Source organism: Cydia splendana, chromosome 8 (assembly GCF_910591565.1).
Source record: "Cydia splendana chromosome 8, ilCydSple1.2, whole genome shotgun sequence".
NCBI lineage: Eukaryota > Metazoa > Arthropoda > Insecta > Lepidoptera > Tortricidae > Cydia > Cydia splendana.
The window spans coordinates 616,447-628,527 of record NC_085967.1 but is presented as its reverse complement, the minus strand read 5'-3'; the positions used below and the strand labels follow the sequence as shown (position 1 = coordinate 628,527).

At 38.0% G+C, this 12,081-nt stretch overlaps 1 protein-coding gene across 1 annotated transcript; it reads left to right on the top strand.

Annotated features, from left to right (window-relative positions):
• The first annotated feature begins 1,414 nt into the window (after positions 1 to 1,414).
• Positions 1,415 to 7,557, top strand: LOC134792593 (uncharacterized). Its single transcript, XM_063763824.1, has one exon. It carries the CDS (start codon positions 1,881 to 1,883, stop codon positions 3,261 to 3,263), a length of 1,383 nt encoding a protein of 460 aa, XP_063619894.1. The 5' UTR covers positions 1,415 to 1,880; the 3' UTR covers positions 3,264 to 7,557.
• Positions 7,558 to 12,081: the final 4,524 nt, after the last annotated feature.

Genomic DNA, 12,081 nt, shown 5'->3' with positions numbered 1-12,081 from the left:
ATACAATCGTAAGTATAATACTCAATCTGCTAGGACGCAAAAACATATATAGAAATGTTTATTGCTTATTTGGCTGTGTGATGCATGTATGAAGAGGAGGTGTATGTTGAGATTGAAGCCTGAATGATGACTAGTGTATCTATTGAGTAGACAACAGAAATAGCGGGTTTTCCTAGCAAAAACCCTAACCTAAAAAGAGGGGTATGTAACGGTTTACCGTTATTTCCAATTAAAATTCTACAAAATAAGAAATAAACTTAAACCTAAATATAACTATAAACTACTATAATACATATTTCATACTTATTATCTAAAAAAATATACACAAAAACCTTGAAAACTAATATATACAAAATAAATCTACGAACAAACAGAATTGACGACTGCATTTGCTATTAGGTAAAACTAGATGCGAATACAAAGGACTACGTCACCCGGCTCGCGATAAGCGATGTGAACCGGCCAGCTAATGAGACACATACGCGTCCGAGACATTGCTACCACGGCTTTGACAGCGAGAGGTCAAATCGACTAAATTCAAAGATACAATTTTACAGTCATGATGTGACAAATTTTTAATATGGTGTAAAATTTATTCTAATATTAAATGTGTTAAGTTCCAGTATTTCCCCAAATAGGGTGAGTGTTTTGAATATTTTGTAGTTTTAAGAGATAGGTAACTTTCATAGTAGTAAATTAAGGAATCATTTTCTTCTTGCCATCACATTTTCATTTAGTTCTTTCTGGGTACATTTGGCTATCACTATCTGCTTATTAACTGTAATTTTCCTATAAAAATAACGCTGGAAATAACAAGCTTCTCGAACCTTCTGGAAATATGAGTCTACCCACTTTACAAAAATCTTGTAGATTATAATCAAAGTTAGGCTTAATTCTAATTTAAATGTATAAAATTACATGCCAAATTGTAGTTGACATGCATTAATAAAGCTTTAGTTGTAGAAGTACATTTAGTAAATTTAACTTCATTTTCTTCTTCGTTTTAAATTTAAAATGATGATTCTACTTGTGACTGCCACATCATTGATCACCTTTTAATTCTTTGGGGTTCACTACACCAGCCTACTTTCTCATTAGCGCATTAATTTGGCCTAAAATCCGGATGTCGCAGTCACTTGTACAAAATTGGACTTTTCTTGAAATGGCCATTTTTACCGGAATTCCAGGGACCAAGTCCGGGGTTGGAGTCGGAACCTACCAACCTGAATTCGCATGCTCCGCTTCGTTCCGGAAGGTTCCCGTGCTGGATCCGGAACCCTTTTTTTTGAAGACGGCCACCTCCAAGTTCGACGTTCTGCGACGTAGTGCAGGGAAGTGACCCCTATCAAGGACTCGTTTCACCACTGTTAATTGCCAGCTCAGAAAAGATCCACGACCTTGTCTTTCCTTTAGTTTTTTTATTTTTTTAAAATTATATTTCGTAAAATTTACTCTGGTTAGTTTTCTTTCGTCTCATTTTGCAATCTACCTACTTCATGCGACGCTAAACGTCACATTGGCGCCCATACTGGTTATTTCTGAGCTGTGCATTATTGAAGCAAGTCCTTGGCCTTTTTCTCCTCTTGGTTTTCATTGGTGTTGGTGGCTTTCTAATATTAGCACTTGTAATTCATCTAGTTTTTAAGTCTGATTTGAGCAGTTGTTTGGTACGTGGTTGTCAGTTTCTCACTTCATATAGTTATAGCAAAATTCTTGTTTAAAAAAAAAAAAAAAAAAAAAACACTACACTTCACTTATTCCGATTTAAAATAATTTTAAAATTCTATCGTATCTCACATTCCACTTACTTAGCAACTAAACCTAACTGCTTTTTAATCAATTGTAATCAAAACACACACTTTTTACGTTAAGATTTAAACATGTCGTACCCAATTAAATATTTGTCACTACAAAAAGCTGAGCTTGAATATGAGGTGATCCTTAGAGGTGGTTCAACTGGTTCGGTGCAGGACCTCCGAAGCCAGATAGTAAAATTGGCCATACCTCCTGAGGACATTTTGGAATCACATTTAGAGCCTGCGGTTGACCTTGATGCTGTTAAAGACAGTCTAACAAAATCCCAAACGATGCTAGCATCCCTCAAATCTAAATTTGATAAGACCCTGTTCTTGCGTACCGAAAATCTACTACACCACATATATCACAGATTAAGGCGTATCTCAAACGTTAGTGCCACGTTAGTTGACCAGCACAAAAATTATTGCACTACCTTTAACAACCAATACAAAGAAATTACGACGTTGAGGCCGGCATCAACCTCAAATGCAAATGCAGTCTCAGTTTTGGAACCTGAAGCTACGGCGGTACTCCACTGTGATCGTAACCTGACTTCTGACTTGGCAAAACTAAAGTACTCTGGAAAAGCCTGCGTTTTTTCTTTCATTCAAAGAGTTGAAGAATTCGTAGAGGTTAGGAATATATCAAAGGATCGTGTATTGAAGTTTGCCTACGAGATTTTCACTGATGACGCATTACATTGGTTCCGTTGCAATAAAGAAAGTTTTCAAAGCTGGGACGATGTCGTCGTCCTATTAAAAAAAGACTTTAGTCCAAAGAATTACGACTATCGCCTGACTAATGAAATAAAATATCGTACGCAAGGGGAACAAGAAAACATTTCTATTTACTTGTCTATTATGCATGGCATGTTTTCGCGATTGGTTAAACCGTTGTCTGAGGAAGAAAAACTCGAAATTATCTTACATAACATCCGGCCATGTTATGCCAGCACCCTAGCCGCTTCACCTGAGATCAAGGACCTAAAGACATTAAAAACCCTTTGCACAAACTATGAGGACATTCAGTCACGCTTATCCTTGTTTCATGAACCGCCTAGGGTGACTTCTGAGACTCTAGCCCCAGAATTTGCCTACACTAAATATCATAAAAATAATATCTACTACACAAATAAAAACTACCAAAATACAAATTCAAATGAAAAACAGAAAAACTACTATAATCAAAACAAATATCCTAACTACTCGAGCTCTTACAACTACAACAAATCTAAAACTACAGAGGAAAAGCCTACTACTACTAATGCTGTACAAGCGACAGCAAACAGTACAAAAAATGTCAACACTGCTAGTAACTCGCGTAAGTACTGTCCTAGGTGTCGCACTGATACACACTCTTTGAAAGAATGCAAACAGCCACACTTCCCTATCTGTTTTAAATGTGGTAATAAAGGTGTACGCTATCCTGATTGTAAATCCTGTAATCCTAAAGATGCAAAAAACTAAATTCAGTGGATTGTAGTGTACATAATCTTTCTAAAAAATCTAGTGAAAACTTTAGTGATTCAGAGTGGAAATCTTGGCTCAACTTCATATCTAAATTTTTCACTTGCTATTCAGTCACTGCAATCCACGATTCAGATAATATACATAACAGACCGTATGTCTCAGTTCAGATTAATGGTAAAACTATCCATGGTTTGTTAGATACGGGTAGTGGTTATACAATTCTAGGTAATAACTATCATAAAGTTTTCTTGGATGCGGGTTTCAAGCTCAACAGTACGGATACGATAAATTTATTCGCAGCTGGCAGGCATAGACTAAACAATATTGGTATGATCAATCTGCCTGTCTCGTTCTTAGATCAAACCCACATCTTGAAGGCCTACGTCGTACCAGAAGTCGAAAACTCCTTGATATTAGGCATGGACTTCTGGAGAATTTTCGAATTGTTTCCTAAAAAACTAGATTCCGTAATTTTACCTAGGGATGTTGATAAATTAGCCTCTCTATCACTAGACCCTCAACCTACACACTTATGTGACTATGATCATCTTTCGCCTGAGCAAAAAGTTACGGCTGATCATATCACTGCGCAGTTTCGTAACATTTCATATGAAGAACGTGGTCTAGGCCGCACTTCTCTAATTGCTCACAATATAGATACCGGTAATGCTGTTCCTGTTCGACAAAGATACTACAGAATGTCTCCTGAAAAACAAAGAATACTAAACACTCAGCTTGATGAAATGTTGCGTGAAAACGTGGTAGAACCTTGCGAGAGCCCTTGGTCGTCCCCTGTTCTGTTGACACCTAAAAAAAATGGCGAAATGAGATTCTGCTTAGATAGCCGTAAATTGAATGCAGTTACCATCAAGGATGCTTACAGTATTCCATACATTTCTGAGATACTCGACAATCTGCGTGACGCTAAATATCTCTCTAGTTTAGACTTGTCAAAGAGTTTTTGGCAAATTCCTATTAAGGAAGAAGACCGGTGTAAAACGGCGTTTTATATTCCTTCGCGTGGTACCTTTCAGTTTGTTTCTATGCCCTTTGGCTTAACCAATGCTCCAGCGACGCAACAACGACTGGTTGATATGTTGTTCTATGGGCCTGATTTTGAGCATAAAGTCTTTGTCTACATCGACGACATTATCATTGTCTCATCGACCTTTGAAGAACATATCTCCCTATTAGTTAGAGTTCTAGAGAAACTTAAAATGGCAAACTTAACCATTGGTTACCAAAAGTGTCAATTCTTCAGAAATAGACTGAGTTATTTAGGATATGTAGTAGATGGAAATGGACTACAACCGAACCCAGAAAAGATTGAGGCAATCATTAACTATCCAACTCCTACTAATCGCAAGGAAGTTCGTCGGTTTATTGGAACGGCATCATGGTATCGCCGTTTTATTCCAAATTTCAGTTCTATAGCTGCACCTCTAAATAAACTTACTTCACAAGCTAAAAACTCACCCCCTTTTAACTGGTCTACCGATGCTGAAGTCGCCTTCCGTACGCTAAAGGAAGCCTTAGTATCTTCTCCTATATTGTCGTGCCCGGATTATACGCAGCCGTTCCAAGTGCATACAGATGCGAGCGATTACGGCGTGGGTGCGGTCCTGACACAGGTCATAGACAATCAAGAGAAGGTTATAGCGTACATGAGTAAGTCTCTCTCTAACCAAGAGCGTAACTACAGCGCAACAGAACGAGAGGCACTTGCAGTACTTACAGCGATTGAACACTGGAGGTGCTACTTGGAGAACGGCAAAAAGTTCGTCGTGTATACCGATCACTCGTCACTTAAGTGGTTTCTAAATCTAAATAATCCCACGGGTCGTTTAGCCCGTTGGGGAGTTCGTATGTCCTCATTCAACTTTGAGATCAAGCATCGTCGTGGCTCAGAAAATGTAGTACCAGACAGTCTCTCCCGTTCTGTTGCTATTGCCGAGATTGATGAGATCCCAACTAGTCCTGACATGTTTTATTCTACAAGCGACTCGTGGTATCTAAATATTTACAACGGTTGCCAAAACACTCCTACTTCATTTTTAAATTACAAAGTAACTAACGGCAGACTATTTAGGTTTAAAAAAAGTCTAAATCCTTTAACTCGAGAGTTCGAGTGGAAAGAAGTCATTCCCCTCGAATTTAGACTCGACATTATTAGTAAAAATCATTCAGAACCTACCGCTGGCCACTTTGGCATATATAAAACACATAAACGGCTTTCTTTAAACTACTTCTGGCAGGACATGCATCGCGATGTAGTTAAATTTGTTTCTAATTGTGATATTTGCTGTGCTCACAAGCATGCTACTCATGCTACTCTAGGCATTATGGGCCGTCCTAAAGACTGCTCACGCCCTTTTCAAATGTTAAGCATGGATCTCATAGGTCCCCTACCCCCATCGAGAAAACAGAACACTTTTATATTTGTTGTGACATGCTGTTTCTCGAAGTACTGTTTATTATTTCCCATTCTTCGCGCAACCTCCGAGATAATAGCTAAGTTAATCGAGGAAAAAGTTTTCCTAGTTCACGGCGTGCCTAGTACTGTTCTTATGGACAATGGAAAGCAGTTCACAAGTAACGTGTTAAAGAAATTGTTTAATGACTACAATGTCCCTAACGTAAGATTTACGCCTAAATATACTCCGCAAGTGAACACAGTAGAACGATACAACAAAGTGATTATTACAGCAGTATCATCCTACATTGAAAACGACCATAGGTTCTGGGACTGCAATCTACCTAAAATTCAATTCGCTATGAACACATCCAGTAATGAGGTAACAAAATACACCCCCGCGTTTCTCGTTCATGGACGGGAATTGGTCACTAGCGGTTTACACTATATTGACCCAGAACTAGATGACGACATAATATTTACTCCTAGAGATGAATATGCAGAGAATCTAGGTCATTTGCGGAAATTTTTTGATAAGGTTCAATCTTCTCTAGTGCAAGCCCATACTAGGAATAGCGAACACTATAACCTACGCCGTAAAGATCATGATTTTAAAGTTGGCGATACTATTTGGAAAAAAACGTTCTACCTTAGCGACAAAAACAACATGTTTGCGAAGAAACTTGCACCGAAGTATTGTCCATGTAAGATCGTTGCTAAAAAGTCTAATTTAGTATACGAACTAGAAGACATGCAAGGGAGGAATATAGGTAACTGGCATGTTAAAGATTTTAAGATCACCAACTACAAAGTTTAATATGATTAAGTAGTCCCCTATGTACGATTTCTACATTAACTGTCTAAATTTATTCACTAGCCTCATGAAACTGACGTATAAGCGCTGGCACATACTCTAAATACACTAACTGTTAGATTAGATTATTTATACTTTGTAAACCTCTACCGGTTTGTGAATTTCAGGCCTATCAGTAGGCTATCAGGTCTTCTAAACAGCCTGTAGTATGATCTAGACCACTGAGGTTAGTGATTAATATATTTAAGAACCATTAATAAATACATGAGAGTATTTATACAATCGTAAGTATAATACTCAATCTGCTAGGACGCAAAAACATATATAGAAATGTTTATTGCTTATTTGGCTGTGTGATGCATGTATGAAGAGGAGGTGTATGTTGAGATTGAAGCCTGAATGATGACTAGTGTATCTATTGAGTAGACAACAGAAATAGCGGGTTTTCCTAGCAAAAACCCTAACCTAAAAAGAGGGGTATGTAACGGTTTACCGTTATTTCCAATTAAAATTCTACAAAATAAGAAATAAACTTAAACCTAAATATAACTATAAACTACTATAATACATATTTCATACTTATTATCTAAAAAAATATACACAAAAACCTTGAAAACTAATATATACAAAATAAATCTACGAACAAACAGAATTGACGACTGCATTTGCTATTAGGTAAAACTAGATGCGAATACAAAGGACTACGTCACCCGGCTCGCGATAAGCGATGTGAACCGGCCAGCTAATGAGACACATACGCGTCCGAGACATTGCTACCACGGCTTTGACAGCGAGAGGTCAAATCGACTAAATTCAAAGATACAATTTTACAGTCATGATGTGACAAATTTTTAATATGGTGTAAAATTTATTCTAATATTAAATGTGTTAAGTTCCAGTATTTCCCCAAATAGGGTGAGTGTTTTGAATATTTTGTAGTTTTAAGAGATAGGTAACTTTCATAGTAGTAAATTAAGGAATCATTTTCTTCTTGCCATCACATTTTCATTTAGTTCTTTCTGGGTACATTTGGCTATCACTATCTGCTTATTAACTGTAATTTTCCTATAAAAATAACGCTGGAAATAACAAGCTTCTCGAACCTTCTGGAAATATGAGTCTACCCACTTTATAAAAATCTTGTAGATTATAATCAAAGTTAGGCTTAATTCTAATTTAAATGTATAAAATTACATGCCAAATTGTAGTTGACATGCATTAATAAAGCTTTAGTTGTAGAAGTACATTTAGTAAATTTAACTTCATTTTCTTCTTCGTTTTAAATTTAAAATGATGATTCTACTTGTGACTGCCACATCATTGATCACCTTTTAATTCTTTGGGGTTCACTACACCAGCCTACTTTCTCATTAGCGCATTAATTTGGCCTAAAATCCGGATGTCGCAGTCACTTGTACAAAATTGGACTTTTCTTGAAATGGCCATTTTTACCGGAATTCCAGGGACCAAGTCCGGGGTTGGAGTCGGAACCTACCAACCTGAATTCGCATGCTCCGCTTCGTTCCGGAAGGTTCCCGTGCTGGATCCGGAACCCTTTTTTTTGAAGACGGCCACCTCCAAGTTCGACGTTCTGCGACGTAGTGCAGGGAAGTGACCCCTATCAAGGACTCGTTTCACCACTGTTAATTGCCAGCTCAGAAAAGATCCACGACCTTGTCTTTCCTTTAGTTTTTTTATTTTTTTAAAATTATATTTCGTAAAATTTACTCTGGTTAGTTTTCTTTCGTCTCATTTTGCAATCTACCTACTTCATGCGACGCTAAACGTCACAACATATAGAATGTCAGGTCGTTTCAAATATTTTTAATCCTGTCCGGTAGTTTATTAAACTGTACCATTATAAATTATAATACTATAAAAACGGTGCTAGGATCAAAGTCTCTCGTTGCGGTTTACACGCACACAGTATAGCGTTTTACACGGCGCCCGCCGCACACAATGATAAAAAACCTCGTCGTCGCCGTTGAAAATGTGCGGAGCCGACCGACACACGTCCTGCCTCTACAAGCTCTGCCGCGGCACTGAGCTGGCGCAGCGCGCGTCATCGGTAATATAGAGTAGTTTTCAAAAAATTGCCAAAAAATTATAGTAGAATTTCATAAACACTAATGTATACCAACAGTATAAGCAAACGTTGCAGATTGCTTGAGTATGAAAATGACTTCGATATTAAGTAGATTTTCGTAGGAATTGACACTTGTTTCGGAGAGAAAATCGAGTTCGTTTTACTTTGATTTTCTCTTTCTCAAAGGTATGTAGGAAAAATATAGTTTGATATGCCTAAAGTACAGGGTATTAGTAATACAAAATAGCCAGGTTTAGCAGAGTAAAATTCTCAACATTTCCAAATAAGAGCTCGCCATTCAGTGCTTCACGGGGTTTTTCGGAAACGACCATCAGAAAAAAAATCATTACTAATTTAATAAGTCCTTTTTCTAATATTTACAACGATATTTATAAAGATAAGAAGACGCTTTTACTGGAACAAGTACTCATTGTTTCTAATAATGAGCGCAAAGTCCTGAATTTCGTCGACTAGTATCATCAATTTTGCATTATTTCGACTTTTCTTGTAAGAGCGCTCTGGTTTGGTGCAACCCGCCTTACCTGCCCTAAATATCTAATTACTGCTCCACCATCTTGAAAAAATTATAATAACCGGATCGACAAAAAAAATCTATTTAATCATAGAATCTGGTGGGTTATTCCCACTAGTTACCGCCAAGTTCTTACCACTGGTAAAAAATTCCCAGTAGTTACCACTGGTAAAAGGTGGGATTTTTTTCCCCAGTATTTACCACCAAAATATTGTTACAGTTCAATACTAATAAAAACAGTATAAATATGTACAGGTTGTTTTTTATAATCACCTGCAATAATTTACGAGGTGAATATGTAGGTCATACTAAACAAGTTTTATTGTGGAACCAATACCGAAATCGCGACAAATTGACTCTCCCATACAAATATCAACATCAGACCAGTCAAATTGTATGACACACAGTGTTGCCAACCCGGATTTTGAAAAAATGCTAGACTCATGTCTACATTATGCCAAAATTATGCCAAAGTTTTTTGAAATATGCTAAAAAAAATGCTCAAATGTCACTTGAAAATAGACACTTAAAATAATACGGTATCTAAAAATATTCAGTAAAAAACACCGTATTTTGTCAGTAGAAAAAGGCGCGAAATTCAAATTTTCTATGGGCTGATAATTTTTCGTGCCTACTTTATTTTAAATTTGCCGCTTTTGATTACTGACGGAAATGGCTTCACAGACTGTAGTTACGACGGTTACGAGTCTGCTGTTGTTTGGCAATATAGGCTGGCCGCAGAATTTTCATTCGGTTTCCGGACGGTCAGGTGTGAACGTCTCATGTCTCGTTTGCACCTGTCATTTCATTCGGAAAATTCCGTGCGTCAGTGGCCAGCCTTATTATTGACCAAGTGAGCTCAAAATGCGAGCAAAAAGCTTCTCCGTTTCAGGCGTATAACCGCGATCATCGAAAATTTAAAATTTCCAGCAACTATAATCTAATTACGCATTAAGAGGTAGTTGCTCTAAATTTTCGTTATCAACGTTCGTGGTAAGCGCTCTGCTAGGACTAAAATGCCGGCTGCTGTCCCATCCCAGTTAAATAGCAAAACAGAGATTTAAATAAATAAATAAATATTAGGGGACATCTTACACAGATCAAACCTAGCCCCAAACTAAGCAGAGCTTGTACCATGGGTACTAGGCGACGATATACATATTTGTATAGATAAATACATACTTATATACATAGAAAACAACCATGACTCAGGAACAAATATTTGGCTAAATTTATGTAAGTACCTACAAGATCAGTGAGGCCAGTCCAGATGGGACAATTTTCACCCAACCTGATTAAATTGTCTCATCAAATCTGCAAAACGGAACTCAAATAAGTATGTCAATCCACGAAAAAATCAGAGGTCAATTTAACTAAATTTATTTGCCATAAAAAAACATATATAGTCCGTCGACGTCCATCCGCCCACGACAGTCAAAATTCATGTGAAAATATGAACCACATAAGGCGATGGCGCAAATTGTTGCTGCCAAGTTGGTGCAAACTTGGCTTAGACTAAATTATGCTAAAAAATATGCCAGATGCTAAATGGAAAATTTTGGTGCCAAACCGAGTGAAAATATGCCAGATCTGGCATCATTTATGCCAAGTTGGCAACACTGGCTCCCTAGTCGGACAAGGCCGTCGCATCGCGCCGCGCCGCGCCGCATCGCGCCGCGCCGCGCCGCGCCGCGCCGCGCCGCTTCGCGTCTACATCGCTCACGTAGGACACACCTATACATATCAACGGTTTGTTTCTTCCTCGCCGCGTCGCGCCGCGCCGCGCCGCGTTCGCGCGTTGTTCGCCTACGTAAGACGTAGCGTAAGACGTAGCGTTAGCCTCATAAATATAAATCTTACACTTAATAATAAAAACCTAGGTACCTAGAATACACATTTTATAGCAACTAGTAACGACTTAGGACCGCTGGACCATTAGCCTCTGCCGGTGACTTTTTCCTCGTAAAAGTTGTTGAATTGGGTATAAAGGGATTATTAAAAGTACTAGTTAACCTTTCTTAAGCGTTTTGTGTTCAAAAATAGTGAGTTCTGTGGTGGGTTCAAACCTCGGTTGTAATGTAGGTATATAGCAGAGTAAATCATTCTCGAAAAATATGCAAAAAGATGACTAAAAACTCAGTCAGGATCTCAGGATCCTTATCATACACAGACAAAAGGTTAAGGGCAAATCCTAGCGTGATAAGGGCATATGATGCATAGGGACGAAAGACATGTGACGCGAGATGTTAGAAATGTATTTGGAGGGTTGTCAGAGGAAAGGAAATCCAAGGAAAAAGTGGATGGACTGTGCCGTGTGAGAGAGACGAAGGACAGAGAGGTATAAAGCATGCACCTACCCCCAGTAAAATGGGAAAAGGCCTACTTCCTCATTCCGGTTGGTCTAGATTTGAGCGAATTGACATACCTATCTGTGCCCCACTTCACAATTATCATACCCAAACCCAAGTAAGTACACATTAATTACATCACCCTTGCCAACCCCTGTTACTGATTAGTTAATAAGCTAATGAAGAGCGGAACGAGGCTCCCAGACAAGACCATCGTTTAACGACCTGTTGACGCTTCTATTTATCGACGGTCTAAGTTGACACCCCACTTGTCTATCGAGCCCGAGGGGTGATGGGTTTTGACGCTGTTACACATTTTATCGTCACGATAATGTATTATTGGCGTTTCACATCTTGTCTTTATTATATACGAGTACATAGGTAATAGGTACCTACCTTCTTGATATCTTTATTATTAATATTTGAATGCAGCAGTGCACAATACGTAGTTTGGTAAATAAGCTAAGCGTTTTCTTTTCTTTAAAAGTAACTTTCTGCGGTTGATTAAATCAAACTTGCAAAGTTGTTACAAAATACCTAAATTAATATATAAAACCCTACAATTGGAAATATGTTACATCTTAACACCGCCATGATGCTGGAGCGCTAGCAGGGTAAAGCG